Source organism: Bombina bombina, chromosome 4 (assembly GCF_027579735.1).
Source record: "Bombina bombina isolate aBomBom1 chromosome 4, aBomBom1.pri, whole genome shotgun sequence".
In the NCBI taxonomy this organism is placed as follows: domain Eukaryota; kingdom Metazoa; phylum Chordata; class Amphibia; order Anura; family Bombinatoridae; genus Bombina; species Bombina bombina.
The window spans coordinates 734,412,197-734,431,026 of NC_069502.1; the positions used below are offsets into that span (position 1 = coordinate 734,412,197).

The 18,830-nt window shown below is 40.1% G+C and overlaps 1 protein-coding gene across 7 annotated transcripts in view; it reads right to left on the reverse strand.

Annotated features, from left to right (window-relative positions):
• Positions 1–18,830, reverse strand: part of ARID1B (AT-rich interaction domain 1B) — an 807,057-nt gene that overhangs the window by 52,686 nt on the left and 735,541 nt on the right. For all 7 annotated transcript variants that reach the window (XM_053710956.1, XM_053710958.1, XM_053710954.1 and 4 more), the window contains one exon: positions 5,310–5,514. In XM_053710956.1, coding sequence (XP_053566931.1) covers positions 5,310–5,514 — 205 coding nt within the window. The remainder of the gene's footprint in view (positions 1–5,309; positions 5,515–18,830) is intronic.

Consider the following 18,830-nt stretch of genomic DNA (forward strand, 5'->3'; position numbering starts at 1 on the left):
TGTGCAATTTGAAGCAACTTTCTAATGTACTCCTATTATCAAATTTTCTTCATTCTCTTGGTATGTTTATTTGAAAAGCAAGAATTGAAGTTTAGATGCCGGCCCATTTTTGGTGAACAACCTGGGTTGTCCTTGCTGATTGGGCAGCACCAATAAACAATTGCTGTCCATGGTTCTGAACCACAAATTTGCTGGCTCCTCAGCTTAGATGCCTTCTTTTTCAAATAAAGATATCAAGAGAACGAAGAAAAATTGATAATAGAAGTAAATTAGAAAGTTGCTTACAATTGCATGCTCTATCTGAATCACAAAATAAAAAAATTGGGTACAGTGTCCCTTTAAAGGGACATTCCAGCCAAAATTGGAATCCACATGGATGCATTTCAGTTTTGAATAGAAGTATATTTGTAATATAAATGCATTAGCAAAAATGCTTCTAATAAATGCTATAGCTGTTTCAGACGTGTATTTAGGTATGCAGCATGCACCAGCATTTTAAACAAAGCACTTGCTCAGAGAGCCAAAATGTGCTTGTACCATCTGGTAATGACTCAATTTGTTAATTGCTGACATGATACAAGCCCTACTGATGATCTGAGCAGCTGCAGTATTTAAAATGCTGGTGCACTAAGAATATCTAGCTATGCTTCACATGCACGTGCAGAGAAAAATGTTAACACTAAAGCAGTAATAACTTTTACTAGAAGCATTTTTGCCAATACATGTATATTGCAAATATGTTTTTATTCAAAAGATGTAATTTATCTACGTTTATTCAAATTTTGACTCGAAAGTCTCTAATTATATGAACCGAGTGCACATGAAATCATGAAAATATATTGCAAAGTTGTTTCATTACACATATGTAAACATTTTATATACAAATCACAAGGGGTTTACTATCCCCTTAACCTAGGCCAAAATACGCCCATGCTATAATGCATGGGGTAAACCATACACGTTACAGCGTAAAAATAATTATTCTAACATGACATGGGAAATAAATATACAAATAATTTAACACAGAAAAAAAGGGACCAAAAAGCAGGATTTGCTTGCGATTTAGCCTCATACCATGGCATCTTCTCCTACAAACATTGCTCAATTTGCAAACCATGACAGAAAAATAAAAAATGATACAAACAAATTTAATCCATTCACTGCCAGAGGGAATGTGATGGGTTTTATTTTTAAGAGCTACTTAAGAAAATCTAGAAACACATGCAGCTCAGCATGAAATCACTGGGCGTTCCTTGTTTCCCAGTACAGCGCCACTAATTACAAAGCCTATCACTGCCAGGGGGCCAGGAATGCGTTGCATCTGGCACTAAAAAGGGATTAATGTTACTTGAACAATATATAAATAAACTCATTGTTAAAGACTATTTATTATGACAATAATGGTCTATCGTAAATAGCAAAAATTGGCTTCAAATTTGTCAATTTGATTAAAAATTGATGTTGCACTCACTCAATTTACAAAGATAGAAAACCGAAACTAGGATTGTCCTAATTACCCAGTCAAATGCAGGTAAGGGAGTCCTGTAATTCCTCCCATGTGGATAACAGTAATTAATGCAACACTTTATTTCATTCAATCTAGTTACATGGTACATTCATCTATATCACAACTAAAATGTGTGTGTAGGAATAATTACATCACAGGTAAATGTAACTTATTGGAGCAATTAAAATATATTTCAAATGCTCTTATTTACTTTCCATTAAAACAGCAGATTTAGTTGTTTGTGTTAATATGTATTTCCCCAGTTGTGATTAAGCACATTTCTTTAATCAACAATGTAACTTTATTTAAAAAAATGCAAAAGCAGCTTTCACTTTTTTTTTCTATATATCTCACATCTACCTCTTCTGCTGAGGTGAACAAAAAACTGATGTTCTTAATATAGAATACGTTCTACCATATTGAAAACTCCTAACTGCACAATGTTACTCGACTCAGAGAGTGGCCTAATTTCCTATCCCCAAGTTGCTTTTCAAAACTATAATCTGTCTCTTTGCATTTGTCTATTTTGAGCAACTAGAACGTGAATTTCACTTGGTTCAATTTTTCCACCCATTACAATGAAAGAAAATATATATTTATTAGCCTGATAATAATATGCTGAAATATATTTTACAGTTATATTGTTTAAATATTGAATAAGTGATAATTTTTCATTTGCATAAAGTAATGGGTAATGCTAGGTTATAACCTAGGTTTTCCTTATTTTTAAAAGCTTGTTAGCATATGTCCCCTGTAGAACCAAATAAGGGATAGTTTTAAAGGAGTTCAACAAATCTGTTTAAAAAATATTAAATATTAAAAAATATTCCAGTAAGAATATTAAAGGGACATGCCACCCACATTTTTTCTTTTATGATTTAGGAAGAGAATGCAATTTTTAAACATCTTTCTAATTTACTTATATTATCTAATTTGTTTTATTCTCTTGATATTATTTAATGAAAAGCATATCTAGATATGCTCACTAGCTGCCGATTGGTTTCTGCACATAGAAGCCTCGTGTGATTGGCTCACCATGTGCATTGCTTTTTCTTCAACTAAGGATATTTAAAAAATGAAGCAAAATAAATAATGGAAGTAAATTGTAATGTTTAAATTTCTATTCTCTATCTGAATCATGAAAGAAAGATTTTGGGTTTAGTGGCCCTTTAAGGAGCCAGACAAACTTTTAGGAGCCAGCCAGTGGTATTTCTATATAGAAATATGGAGAATAACCCAAAAAGTTAGAAGCCAGGGGTAAAATTCTAGGAGCCAGTGTCTTCTTGGCTTTGTCGAGCCCTGTACTAGAGTGACCACAAAATTGTTTAATGCCCCTTTAAATGACTTGGTTTGATCTAAGGTCTGATATGGAGGTATGTGGCTGACAGTGTAACTGCATGTCTAAGGGGTCGATTTATCAAGCTGCGGCCGACAGGGGGGTACATACACACCCCTGTCCGCTGCAGCTTGCCTCTGGTATGCTGAATTTTGCTTCCAGAATTCAGTATTGCACAAGAACAGAATTTTGCACTCTTGTGCAACCCCGCCCCCTGCCTGCGCAAAGCCAATCACGCGTGGGCAAAAGCCACCAATCTCCCCAGTCGGACGAGACCAGAGAGATTGAAATACACCAGGTTGGGGAAGCCAGTGATTCATAAATACGGACGGCAGGTCCCCTAAGAGTCTCATGATCTGCCTTCTGATATTAGCATGCGACTGAAAAAGAGGCCACATGATCTCTATTTGGTCACAAACCCATGTATCACTTTCTCCTGGGTCATCTGCTAACAGTTTGTTTGTTTTTTAAACAATAATAAAAAAAATAATAAAGAAATTTGTTTTGGTGACAACTGGCAAATTCAGTCTGTCCTCATGAAGAATTACAAAATTACTTCTTTATTGTAGGATTTCATGTTGAAAGTAAAGATTTAAAAAAAAAAAAAAAAAGTTAAAAAAAGCCAGATATATCCTCTAAAATAGAAAAGATTTAAATTTGCCAATGATCTTTTAGTATGGCAAGCAAAATGCAGTGTATTATAGAAGTCTGTATTTCTGATTTCTGCATAGGAGCATGAAATAAAAGTTTCTAAGGCTCAAAATTAGAACTTATAAATTAAATCATTTCCGTGCAGTTTTGTTTAGTGTAATGTGCAAAATGTATTCACTACTGGTTTGTAGTTAAAACACTGCTTTTTTTTCAGAAAGGTTTTTTCTAGTGCTTGGGTACCTCCTAGTTTAAAGAACAGAAATGTGCAATATGAATGTTCTCTAATGTACTAGAATACTTTACTATTAAACTGCAGCATGCTTCTATAAAAAAGTGTCTGAACTTAGTTAATGTCCACTATAAAACATCAATACTCCAGAGTTGGAAATGGCTGAAGAATGGCAATATGCTCCCATGCAATGCCTCTCCAGAGTGGGTATTGTGTTTATTAAAGTCTCCCAAGGGTGATGGGGGAAACCAGACATGGACTCCTTGCCCAATGTACTTAGAGGGATATGGCTGCACCTCACTGATGAGACCCAAAGGAGGCCGAAACAATTGTCTGGGGTTGCCATCTCCCTTGTTCAGAGGAAAATTGCCTTGTATTTTGGGACTGGATTGACCTTGTAGGCAGGATCAGACTGATATACTTCAGGAAAGTTTTCCTCTTTGAAAAGCACAATTGGGCTAAAAGATTCTACTCTCAGTTAGTAACCAGGCCATAACAAGCCACTGAGCTGTTGTTTGTACCTGGCAGACTGCTTCTGTTTTAGTATGTAATTGTGTTTATTAACCCCTTTACTGCACAGTAATTGTAAAGTGATATTGCACATCAGAGCATTCTAATATTGCACTATTAAAGGGATGTTACAGTAAATACATGCTAGATAAAGTGATGTTTTCAAAGTAAAGATTATCCTTAGAATATATACATGTATTATTTACAATTATATTAGTTGCTTCAATATTGAAAATATAAGTGTAAAGGCTTAGTTTCTATAAATTAAGGAACACCACCATGTTTGAATTAATTTTCTATTTATCACTGTTTGTGCAAATAAAGCGTGCAAAAAAACTTTTGGATAATCCTATGTTCCACATAACCTCTCTTTTATTGCCCGTTTTGTATCTTTACCCGATTGTCCTCCGCAGGAAGAATAGATAAAGAGAGGCTTAAGGTAAAACATTACTTTATAGAAACTCAGTGGAATTAAATAAACTAAAATAATGTAAGTATATTGCAAAGAATATTCCAAAGTATTTTAAACAACACATAATTAAACATTTTATATTATAATATCATACATTGTAATATTCCTTTAAACCTTATGGACCGTATAAGATGCTGTTTTCCATACAATTCCTTTATGTTAATGAAAAGCAGATCACAAGGAATTGAGACTCATCCATCTTTTTTTCTGTGCTCCGCTGTGATTGATAGTGTGAGCTATAAGCATGTAAACTAAGTGGCCTTCATTGCAATTTGGCCACTGAAACAATATTAATTAATTTAAATACCTTGTCTGGTGCCAAAGTACGTTTCCCCTCCAACACATCTTGCCAAACACTACTGCTGAAGTATAGTAAAAGGCATCACGTCCTAATGATATCTGTTTCACCTTTTTTAAAATAGCCTGACTGATAACATATGGATTCTATAGGAATAATACATTAAGCAATCATTTAAAACATCAGAATCAGTTTCTGGGATGTAAAGAATTATATGTCGGTACCTAATTTTAATTCTTCCACATTTATGTAGGTTATTTTTCCCCCAGATTGTACTAAAAAAATAACTGCAATTCCTCAACCTACCAGGAGATGGCGGCTGAATCTTAGGATGTTTCTTGGAATCCCCAGTGTTGAAGATCTCTGGTGGAGGCTCCTCCCCTCTTTCAATCTTGCATTCGAAGGCAAACAAATACTGTATGTACTGCTTTTTCAGAGAACTGGCCGCACTACTGGAAGTTCCAACATTCAGATTGGTCGAAAGTTCTCTCCACTTCTTGTTTTTGTTAACCTATAATAAAAACAAAGTTTTTTCTTTTAAGTATACAGTAAAGATGTTATGTAAAAAGGTACATTTTATTATTTTGTTTGCCATAGTATTTTTTTTTTTTAAATAAATGTGTCTTTAACTAATGCTCATTACTCCCACTTGGAAGTGCAAATGCCTCCACTGCTTTCAGTTATAAAACCATTAAAGAACCTGCTGATAGAAATATAAAAGCTTCTAAGGCTTCTAAATGCTGCATCCCCTAATGCTTAACACATTTCTTAAGTGTATGTGGGGGGGGGGGGGGAGAGAGTTGTAAAGCAGAGAGCTGGCAATTTACATCCAGCCAAATCACAAGAGCACAAACACGCTCACGCTCTCCTGTTTCAATTAAAAAGGCCTTGCTGCTAAGAACTCATTTAAAAAACAATAAAATATCAGCGACTGCGTTATTCCACAATTTAGTGTAATTGTGGGAGCTGTAAATGTGTAACAAAAACATGCTTATTTTCTGCAGGATCCAAATGGGATAAGAATGTGCCAGGTTCCAGGTGTGACATGCCAGCAATATTCTATCAATGAACGGGGTTAAATTGCGACCAAATCTGTTTTGCTGCTGGAGAAGTGAGCAAGGCAATCAATTCTCAAGTGAAATACTGCTCAGTACAACTAAATCATCTTTTACATTTTTTGTTGCAGGGTTGGGAGCTACAGACTTGTTTTGTTTTCTGTGTGTAAATTTATTTAAAGCTTTTGGTAAATTTAAAGGCATTATTCACAAAATATTATTTACACAAAAAGTGACAGAACATTATACATTGTTATTTATGTAACAGAAAAATAAAACTAGAACTATACAAAGATTTATAGTTTGAAACTGCCTTACCAAAGTTAGTTTTCATTTATAGTGCAATGTTCTCATTTTGAGCGGGCACACCACCCGGCTGATTTTAATGACAACCCTGCTACAATTTAAGCCAATATTAAAGGAACAATGAACCAAATTTTTTTTCTTTCGTGATTCAGATAGAGCATGCAATTTTAAACAACTTTCTAATTTACTCCTCATCGATTTTTCTTCGTTCTTGCTATCTTTATTTGAAAAAGAAGGTATCTAAGCTAAGGCCAATTTTTGGTTTAGACCCTGGACAGCACTTGTTTATTGGTTGGTGAATTTATCCACCAATCAGCAAGAACAACCCAGGTTGTTCACCAAATATATGCCAGCATCTAAACTTACATTCTTGCTTTTCAAATAAAGATACCAAGAGAATGAATAAAATTTTATAATAGGAGTAAATTAGAAAGTTGCATGCTCTATCTGAATCCCGAAAGAAAAAAATTGGGTTCAGTGTCCCTTTAAGCTAATATTTCAATGTTTGTTGCACAAATTATCATCAATGTATGTTAAATTATGAAATGAATTTGTGCATTGAATAGCTTAACCCCTAGACGGCATTAAAACATTTAATGCCATCCTAACAGCACTGGGCTTTAACACAGTTAGGACCGTATAGAATAGCAATGCACTACTGGGAGCTAGCTGAACACATAGGGTGAACCAATAACATGAGAAATATATGTGCAAAATTCAATCATCAGCTCCTGAGCCAACCTAGGTATCCTTTTCAGCAAAGGATACCAAGAGAACAAAGAAAATGAGATAATAGAAGTAAATTGAAAAGATGTTCAAAATCAAATGCTCTATCTAAATCATGAAAGGAAGAAAAAAAAGTTGGGTTTCATGTCCCTTTAAAGGGACACTGAACCCAAATTTATTCTTTTGTGATTCAGATAGAGCTTGCAATTTTAAGCAGCTTTCTAATTTACTCCTATTATCATTTTTTCTTTGTGCTCTTGCTATCTTTATTTGAAAAAGAAGGCATCTAAGCTTTTTTTTGGTTCAGACTCTGGACAGCAATTTTTTATTGGTGGGTGAATGTATCCACCAATCAGCAAGAATAACCCAGGTTATTCACCAAAAATGGGCCGCCATCTAAACTTACATTCTTGCATTTCAAATAAAGATACCAAGAGAATGAAGAAAAATTGATAATAGGAATAAATTACAAAGTTTCTTAAAATTGCATGCTCTATCTGAATCACAAAAGAAAAAAATTGGGTTTGGTTTCCCTTTAAGTTACATTTATAAATGACAGAAAATGTTACAATATTGCAAAGTATTACACGGACCCACTCGGCTACTTCATAATGCCACCCGGCTGGCAAACTTTTCTGTGGATAGTGTATCATGCAGGTCCTTTCTTAAAGGGACATAGAGAACAAAAAGGAAATGCTCTAATTTGTTAAAGTATTGTATAATTTCACTGTTGCATATAATTAATTGTTTAACCCCAGCAAAGGGGGTAAAGCACAGCAAAAGTCAGTTCCAGAGTAGCATTGCATTTCTGCTCAAAAGTTCAACATAGCTGGTGATTGATGGCTACTCACATTTGCCTCTTGTCACTGGCTCACCAGATGTGTTCAGCAAGCTCACAGTACTGCATTGCATGATATAATTAACCCACTTGCAAGGGTTAAACACAGTTAGAACATTTTATTATTGTTATATTGCTTGCATATAAAACATTATGTCCCTTTAAAGGGCAAAAATATATCTCATAATTTCCTATTCAATTTTATGCAGTCTCTTATACAGACAGGAGAGGTTTAACACAGTATAGTGCATATTTCTTAAAGGGATAGTCTAGTCAAAATTAAACTCATGATTTAGTGCAGTAATTTTAAGCAACTTTCTAATTTACTCCTATTATCATTTTTTTTCCGTTCTCTTGGTATCTTTATTTGAAAATGCAAGAATGTAAGCTTAGGAGCTGGCCCATTTTTGGTTCAGCACCTGGGTAGCACTTTCTGATTGGTGCCAAAATGTAGCCACCAATCAGCAAGCGCTACCCAGGTTCTGAACCAAAAATGGGCCGGCTCCTAAGCTTACATTCACATAAAAATTCCAAGAGAACGAAGAAAAAAACATAATTTATGCTTACCTGATAAATTCCTTTCTTCTGTAGTGTGATCAGTCCACGGGTCATCATTACTTCTGGGATATTACTCCTCCCCAACAGGAAGTGCAAGAGGATTCACCCAGCAGAGCTGCATATAGCTCCTCCCCTCTACGTCACTCCCAGTCATTCGACCAAGGACCAACGAGAAAGGAAAAGCCAAGGGTGAAGTGGTGACTGGAGTATAAATTAAAAAATATTTACCTGCCTTAAAAACAGGGCGGGCCGTGGACTGATCACACTACAGAAGAAAGGAATTTATCAGGTAAGCATAAATTATGTTTTCTTCTGTTAAGTGTGATCAGTCCACGGGTCATCATTACTTCTGGGATACCAATACCAAAGCAAAAGTACACAGATGACGGGAGGGATAGGCAGGCTCTTTATACAGAAGGAACCACTGCCTGAAGAACCTTTCTCCCAAAAATAGCCTCCGATGAAGCAAAAGTGTCAAATTTGTAAAATTTGGAAAAAGTATGAAGCGAAGACCAAGTTGCAGCCTTGCAAATCTGTTCAACAGAGGCCTCATTCTTGAAGGCCCAAGTGGAAGCCACAGCTCTAGTAGAATGAGCTGTAATTCTTTGAGGAGGCTGCTGTCCAGCAGTCTCATAAGCTAAACGAATTATGCTACGAAGCCAAAAAGAAAGAGAGGTAGCGGAAGCTTTTTGACCTCTCCTCTGCCCAGAGTAAATGACAAACAGAGAAGACGTTTGTCGAAATTCCTTAGTTGCCTGTAAGTAAAATTTTAGAGCACGGACTACATCCAGGTTGTGCAGTAGACGTTCCTTCTTTGAAGAAGGATTTGGGCATAAAGAAGGAACAACAATCTCTTGATTGATATTCCTGTTAGTAACTACCTTAGGTAAGAACCCAGGTTTAGTACGCAGGACTACCTTATCCGAATGAAAAATCAAATAAGGAGAATCACAATGTAAGGCTGATAATTCAGAGACTCTTCGAGCCGAGGAAATAGCCATTAAAAATAGAACTTTCCAAGATAACAACTTTATATCAATGGAATGAAGGGGTTCAAACGGAACGCCCTGTAAAACATTAAGAACAAGGTTTAAACTCCATGGTGGAGCAACAGTTTTAAACACAGGCTTAATTCTGGCCAAAGCCTGGCAAAAAGCCTGGACGTCAGGAACTTCTGACAGACGTTTGTGTAACAGAATGGACAGAGCTGAGATCTGTCCCTTTAATGAACTAGCAGATAAACCCTTTTCTAAACCTTCTTGTAGAAAAGACAATATCCTAGGAATCCTAACCTTACTCCAAGAGTAACCTTTGGATTCACACCAATATAGGTATTTACGCCATATCTTATGGTAAATCTTTCTGGTAACAGGTTTCCTAGCCTGTATTAAGGTATCAATAACTGACTCAGAAAATCCACGTCTTGATAAAATCAAGCGTTCAATTTCCAAGCAGTCAGCTTCAGAGAAGTTAGATTTTGATGTTTGAAGGGACCCTGTATCAGAAGGTCCTGTTTCAGAGGTAGAGACCAAGGTGGACAGGATGACATGTCCACCAGGTCTGCATACCAAGTCCTGCGTGGCCACGCAGGTGCTATTAGAATCACTGATGCTCTCTCTTGTTTGATTCTGGCAATCAATCGAGGAAGCAACGGGAAGGGTGGAAACACGTAAGCCATCCTGAAGTCCCAAGGTGCTGTCAGAGCATCTATCAGGACTGCTCCTGGATCCCTGGATCTGGACCCGTAACGAGGAAGCTTGGCGTTCTGTCGAGACGCCATGAGATCTATCTCTGGTTTGCCCCAACGTCGAAGTATTTGGGCAAAGACCTCCGGATGAAGTTCCCACTCCCCCGGATGAAAAGTCTGACGACTTAAGAAATCCGCCTCCCAGTTCTCCACTCCCGGGATGTGGATTGCTGACAGGTGGCAAGAGTGAGACTCTGCCCAGCAAATTATCTTTGATACTTCCATCATAGCTAGGGAGCTTCTTGTCCCTCCCTGATGGTTGATGTAAGCTACAGTCGTGATGTTGTCCGACTGAAACCTGATGAACCCCCGAGTTGTCAACTGGGGCCAAGCCAGGAGGGCATTGAGAACTGCTCTCAATTCCAGAATGTTTATTGGCAGGAGACTCTCCTCCTGACTCCATTGTCCCTGAGCCTTCAGAGAATTCCAGACGGCACCCCAACCTAGAAGGCTGGCGTCTGTTGTTACAATTGTCCAGTCTGGTCTGCTGAATGGCATCCCCCTGGACAGATGTGGCCGAGAAAGCCACCATAGAAGAGAATTTCTGGTCTCTTGATCCAGATTCAGAGAAGGGGATAAGTCTGAGTAATCCCCATTCCACTGACTTAGCATGCACAGTTGCAGTGGTCTGAGGTGTAAGCGTGCAAAGGGTACTATGTCCATTGCCGCTACCATTAAGCCGATTACCTCCATGCATTGAGCCACTGACGGGTGTTGAATGGAATGAAGGGTGCGGCAAGCACTTTGAAGTGTTGTTAGCCTGTCCTCTGTCAGGTAAATCTTCATTTCTACAGAATCTATAAGAGTCCCCAGGAAGGGAACTCTTGTGAGTGGAACGAGTGAACTTTTCTTTTCGTTCACCTTCCATCCATGTGACCTTAGAAAAGCCAGCACTAACTCTGTATGAGACTTGGCAGTTTGAAAGCTTGAAGCTTGTATCAGAATGTCGTCTAGGTATGGAGCTACCGAGATTCCCCGCGGTCTTAGTACCGCCAGAAGAGCACCCAGAACCTTTGTGAAGATTCTTGGAGCTGTAGCCAATCCGAATGGAAGAGCCACAAACTGGTAATGCCTGTCTAGGAAGGCAAACCTTAGGTACCGATAATGATCTTTGTGAATCGGTATGTGAAGGTAAGCATCTTTTAAATCTACAGTGGTCATGTATTGACCCTCTTGGATCATAGGTAAAATTGTCCGAATAGTCTCCATCTTGAACGATGGAACTCTTAGGAATTTGTTTAGGATCTTTAAGTCCAGGATTGGTCTGAAAGTTCCCTCTTTTTTGGGAACCACAAACAGATTTGAGTAAAACCCCTGTCCCTGTTCCGATCGTGGAACTGGATGGATTACTCCCATTAACAAGAGCTCTTGTACGCAGCGTAGAAACGCCTCTTTCTTTGTCTGGATTGTTGACAATCTTGACAGATGAAATCTCTCTCTTGGAGGAGAGTATTTGAAGTCCAGAAGGTATCCCTGAGATATTATCTCTAGCGCCCAGGGATCCTGAACATCTCTTGCCCAAGCCTGGGCGAAGAGAGAAAGTCTGCCCCCCACTAGATCCGATCCCGGATCGGGGGCCCTCAATTCATGCTGTTTTAGGGGCAGCAGCAGGTTTCCTAGTCTGCTTGCCCTTGTTCCAGGACTGGTTAGGTTTCCAGCCTTGTCTGTAGCGAGCAACAGCTCCTTCCTGTTTTGGTGCAGAGGAAGTTGATGCTGCTCCTGCTTTGAAATTACGAAAGGAACGAAAATTAGACTGTCTAGTCTTGGCTTTGTCCTGAGGCAGGGCATGGCCTTTACCTCCTGTAATGTCAGCGATAATCTCTTTCAACCCGGGCCCGAATAAGGTCTGCCCTTTGAAAGGTATATTAAGCAATTTAGACTTAGAAGTAACATCAGCTGACCAGGATTTTAGCCACAGCGCCCTGCGTGCCTGAATGGCGAATCCTGAATTCTTCGCCGTAAGTTTAGTAAGATGTACTACGGCCTCCGAAATGAATGAATTAGCTAGTTTAAGGACTCTAAGCCTGTCCGTAATGTCGTCCAGAGTAGCTGAACCAATGTTCTCTTCCAGAGACTCAATCCAGAATGCCGCTGCAGCCGTGATCGGCGCAATGCATGCAAGGGGTTGCAATATAAAACCTTGTTGAACAAACATTTTCTTAAGGTAACCCTCTAACTTTTTATCCATTGGATCTGAAAAAGCACAGCTATCCTCCACCGGGATAGTGGTACGCTTAGCTAAGGTAGAAACTGCTCCCTCCACCTTAGGGACCGTTTGCCATAAGTCCCTTGTGGTGGCGTCTATTGGAAACATTTTTCTAAATATCGGAGGGGGTGAGAACGGCACACCGGGTCTATCCCACTCCTTAGTAACAATTTCAGTAAGTCTCTTAGGTATAGGAAAAACCTCAGTACTCGTCGGTACCGCAAAATATTTATCCAACCTACACATTTTCTCTGGTATTGCAACTGTGTTACAATCATTCAGAGCCGCTAACACCTCCCCTAGTAATACACGGAGGTTTTCCAGTTTAAATTTAAAATTTGAAATATCTGAATCCAGTCTGTTTGGATCAGAACCGTCACCCACAGAATGAAGTTCTCCGTCCTCATGTTCTGCCACCTGTGACGCAGTGTCTGACATGGCCCTAATATTATCAGCGCACTCTGTTCTCACCCCAGAGTGATCACGCTTACCTCTTAGTTCTGGTAATTTAGCCAAAACCTCAGTCATAACAGTAGCCATATCCCGTAATGTGATTTGTAATGGCCGCCCAGATGTACTCGGCGCTACAATATCACGCACCTCCCTCTGAGCGGGAGATGTAGGTACTGACACGTGAGGCGAGTTAGTCGGCATAACTCTCCCCTCGTTGTTTGGTGAAATTTGTTCAATTTGTACAGATTGACTTTTATTTAAAGTAGCATCAATACAGTTAGTACATAAATTTCTATTGGGCTCCACTTTGGCATTGCAACAAATGACACAGGTATCATCCTCTGAATCAGACATGTTTAACACACTAGCAAATAAACTTGCAACTTGGAAATACAATTCAATTAGAATAATATTAAAATGTACTGTGCCTTTAAGAAGCACAGAAGATCTATGACAGTTGAAAATTAATAAATTGAAACAGTTATAGCCTCAATCCTTGTAAACAACACAACTTTAGCAAAGGTTTAATCCCATTAGCAAAGATAACAAATTCTGAAAGCAGGAAACAAATTACAGAATAAACGTTTTTTATCTCAGTCAAACTATAATTCTCACAGCTCTGCTGAGAGAAATTACCTCCCTCAAAATAAGTTTTGAAGACCCCTGAGCTCTGTAGAGATGAACCGGATCATGCAGGGAATACAATGAGTTGCTGACTGAAATATTTGATGCATAGAAAAAGCGCCAAAAAACGGCCCCTCCCCCTCACACACAGCAGTGAGGGAGAACAGAAACTGTCAGAAAAACAGATTAAGCAACTGCCAAGTGGAAAAATAGTGCCCAAACATTTATTCACACAGTACCTCAGCAAATGAAAACGATTTTACATTCCAGCAAAAACGTTAAACATAATCTCTAGTTATTAAACAGCTTTATGTATTTCTTACAGTGTAATTCTAGTGAAGTACCATTCCCCAGAATACTGAAGTGTAAAGTATACATACATGACATTATATCGGTATGGCAGGATTTTCTCATCAATTCCATTGTCAGAAAATAAAAACTGCTACATACCTCTATGCAGATTCATCTGCCCGCTGTCCCCTGATCTGAAGTTTACCTCACTCCTCAGATGGCCGAGAACAGCAATATGATCTTAACTACTCCGGCTAAAATCATAGCAAAACTCTGGTAGATTCTTCTTCAAACTCTGCCAGAGAGGTAATAACACACTCCGGTGCTATTTTAAAATAACAAACTTTTGATTGAAGATATAAAACTAAGTATAATCACCATAGTCCTCTCACACATCCTATCTAGTCGTTGGGTGCAAGAGAATGACTGGGAGTGACGTAGAGGGGAGGAGCTATATGCAGCTCTGCTGGGTGAATCCTCTTGCACTTCCTGTTGGGGAGGAGTAATATCCCAGAAGTAATGATGACCCGTGGACTGATCACACTTAACAGAAGAAACATAATTTATGCTTACCTGATAAATTTATTTCTCTTGTAGTGTGTTCAGTCCACGGGTCATCCATTATTTATGGGATATATTCTCCTTCCCAACAGGAAGTTGCAAGAGGATCACCCAAGCAGAGCTGCTATATAGCTCCTCCCCTCACATGTCATATCCAGTCATTCGACCGAAACAAGACGAGAAAGGAGAAACTATAAGGTGCAGTGGTGACTGGAGTTATAATTATAAAATTTAGAACCTGCCTGAAAAAGACAGGGCGGGCCGTGGACTGAACACACTACAAGAGAAATAAATTTATCAGGTAAGCATAAATTATGTTTTCTCTTGTTAAGTGTGTTCAGTCCACGGGTCATCCATTACTTATGGGATACCAATACCAAAGCTAAGTACACGGATGATGGGAGGGACAAGGCAGGAACATTAAAAAGAAGGAACCACTGCCTGAAGTACCTTTCTCCCAAAAATAGCCTCCGAAGAAGCAAAAGTGTCAAATTTGTAAAATTTGGAAAAAGTATGAAGTGAAGACCAAGTTGCAGCCTTGCAAATCTGTTCAACAGAGGCCTCATTCTTAAAGGCCCAGGTGGAAGCCACAGCTCTGGTGGAATGAGCTGTAATTCTTTCAGGAGGCTGCTGTCCAGCAGTCTCATAGGCTAAACGTATTATGCTACGAAGCCAAAAAGAGAGGGAGGTAGCCGAAGCCTTTTGACCTCTCCTCTGTCCAGAGTAAACGACAAACAGAGAAGAAGTTTGTCTAAAATCTTTAGTTGCCTGTAAGTAGAACTTCAGAGCACGGACCACGTCTAGATTATGCAAAAGACGTTCCTTCTTTGAAAAAGGATTAGGACATAATGATGGAACAACAATCTCTTGATTGATATTCCTGTTAGAAACAACCTTAGGTAAAAACCCAGGCTTAGTACGCAGTACTACCTTGTCTGAATGAAAGATCAGATAAGGAGAATCACAATGTAAGGCAGATAACTCAGAGACTCTTTGAGCCGAGGAAATAGCCATCAAAAACAAAACTTTCCAAGATAAAAGCTTAATATCAATGGAATGAAGGGGTTCAAACGGAACACCCTGAATAACTTTAAGAACCAAGTTTAAGCTCCACGGAGGAGCAACAGCTTTAAACACAGGGTTAATTCTAGCCAAAGCCTGACAAAAGGCCTGGACGTCTGGATGCTCTGCCAGACGTTTGTGTAAAAGAATAGACAGAGCTGAAATCTGTCCCTTTAGCGAACTAGCGGATAAGCCCTTTTCTAAACCCTCTTGTAGAAAAGACAATATCCTAGGAATCCTAACCTTACTCCATGAGTAACTCTTGGATTCGCACCAATGTAAATATTTACGCCATATCTTATGGTAAATTTTTCTTGTCACAGGTTTCCGAGCCTGTATTAATGTATCAATAACCGAATCCGAAAACCCACGCTTTGATAGAATCAAGCGTTCAATTTCCAAGCAGTCAGCCTCAGAGAAATTAGGTTTGGATGGTTGAAAGGACCCTGAATTAGAAGGTCCTGCCTCAGAGGAAGAGACCATGGTGGACAGGACGACATGTCCACTAGGTCTGCATACCAGGTCCTGCATGGCCACGCAGGCGCTATTAGAATTACCGATGCCCTCTCCCGGATGAAAAGTCTGGCGACTTAGGAAATCCGCCTCCCAGTTCTCTACGCCTGGGATGTGAATCGCTGACAGGTGGCAAGAGTGAGACTCTGCCCAGCGAATTATCTTCGAGACTTCCAACATCGCTAGGGAACTCCTGGTTCCCCCCTGATGATTGATGTAAGCCACAGTCGTGATATTGTCCGACTGAAATCTGATGAACCTCAGCTTTGCTAACTGAGGCCAAGCTAGAAGAGCATTGAATATTGCTCTTAATTCTAGAATGTTTATTGGGAGGAGTTTCTCCTCCTGAGTCCACGATCCCTGAGCCTTCAGGGAATTCCAGACTGCTCCCCAGCCTAGAAGGCTGGCATCCGTTGTTACAATCGTCCAATCTGGCCTGCGAAAGGTCATTCCTTTGGACAGATGAACCGGTGACAACCACCAGAGAAGCGAATCTCTGGTCTCCTGGTCCAGATTTAGCAAAGGGGGACAGATCTGAGTAATCCCCGTTCCATTGACTGAGCATGCATAGTTGCAGCGGTCTGAGATGCAGGCACGCAAATGGCACTATGTCCATTGCCGCAACCATTAAGCCGACTACCTCCATGCACTGAGCTACTGATGGGCTTGGAATGGAATGAAGGACACGGCAAGCATTGAGAATCTTTGATAACCTGGACTCCGTCAGGTAAATCTTCATCTCTACAGAATCTATAAGAGTCCCTAGAAAAGGAACCCTTGTGAGTGGTAACAGAGAACTCTTTTCCACGTTCACTTTCCACCCATGCGACCTCAGAAATGCTAGAACTATCTCTGTATGAGACTTTGCATTCTGAAAACTTGATGCTTGTATCAGAATGTCGTCTAGGTACGGAGCCACCGCTATGCCTCGTGGTCTTAGTACCGCCAGAAGTGAGCCCAGAACCTTCGTAAAAATTCTCGGGGCCGTGGCTAACCCGAAGGGAAGAGCCACAAATTGGTAATGCCTGTCTAGAAAGGCAAACCTCAGGTACCGATAAAGATCTTTGTGAATCGGTTTATGAAGGTAAGTATCCTTTAAGTCCACCGTGGTCATATATTGACCCTCTTGGATCATGGGTAGGATGGTTCGAATGGTTTCCATCTTGAACGATGGTACCCTTAGGAATTTATTTAGGATCTTTAAGTCCAAGATTGGTCTGTAGGTTCCCTCTTTTTTGGGAACCACAAATAGATTTGAGTAAAATCCTTGTCCCTGTTCCGATCGCGGAACTGAGTGGATCACCCCCCATGAGTAAGAGGTCTTGTACACATTGCAGAAATGCCTCTCTCTTTGCTAGGTTCGTCGATAACCTCGAAAGATGGAACCTCCATTGTGGAGGAGAGGATTTGAAATCCAGAAGGTATCCCTGAGATATAATCTTTAACGTCCAGGGATCCTGCACATCTCTTGCCCAAGCCTGGGCAAAGAGAGAAAGTCTGCCCCCCACTAAATCCGTCTCTGGATAGGGGGCCCTGACTTCATGCTGTCTTAGGGGCGGGAGTAGGCTTTCTGGCCTGCTTGCCCTTGTTCCATGACTGGTTGCCTTTCCAACCTTGTCTGTAACGAGCAGTAGTTCCTTCCTGTTTTGGAGCGGAGGAAGTCGATGCTGCTCCTGCCTTGAAGTTACGAAAGGCACGAAAATTAGACTGTTTGGCCTTTGGTTTGGCCCTGTCCTGAGGAAGGGCGTGGCCCTTACCTCCCGTAATGTCAGCAATAATTTCCTTCAAGCCGGGCCCGAATAAGGTCTGCCCTTTGAAAGGAATGTTAAGTAGTTTAGACTTGGAAGTTACATCCGCTGACCAGGATTTAAGCCAGAGCGCTCTGCGCGCCTGTATGGCGAATCCGGAATTCTTAGCCGTAAGTTTGGTTAGATGTACTACGGCATCTGAAACAAACGCATTAGCTTGCTTAAGGGTTCTAACTTTGCTCAAGGCCTCATCTAACGGCTCTGTGCGAATCGCCTCTTCCAGAGACTCAAACCAGAATGCCGCTGCAGCCGTGACAGGCGCAATGCATGCAAGAGGCTGCAGTATAAAACCCTGTTGAACAAACATTTTCTTAAGATAACCCTCTAATTTTTTATCCATTGGATCTGAAAAAGCACAGCTATCGTCCACCGGGATAGTGGTACGCTTGGCTAACGTAGAAACCGCTCCCTCCACCTTAGGGACCGTCTGCCATAAGTCTCGTGTGGTGGCGTCTATAGGGACCATTTTTCTAAATATCGGAGGAGGGGAAAAGGGCACACCGGGTCTATCCCACTCCTTACTTATAATTTCTGTAAGTCTTTTTGGTATAGGAAAAACCTCAGTACACACCGGTACCGCATAGTATCTATCCAACCTACACAATTTCTCTGGAATTGCCACCGTGTTGCAATCATTCAGAGACGCTAATACCTCCCCTAGTAACACACGGAGGTTCTCAAGCTTAAATTTAAAATTCGAAATTTCTGAATCCGGTCTCCCCGGATCAGAACCGTCACCGACAGAATGAAGTTCACCGTCCTCATGTTCTGCAAATTGTGACGCAGTATCAGACATGGCTCTCGTGTCATCAGCGCGCTCTGTCCTTAGCCCAGAGCTATCGCGTTTGCCCCTTAATTCGGGCATATTATATAATACTTCTTTCATAACATTAGCCATATCATGTAAAGTGATTTGTAAGGGCCTAGATGTACTAGGCGTTTCAATCCTACGCATCTCCCGAGCGGGAGACGCAGGTACTGACACGTGAGGAGAGTTAGGCGGCATAACTTCCCCCTCGTTGTCTGGTGATAGCTTCTTTATCGGTACAGATTGACTTTTATTCATAGCAATATCAATA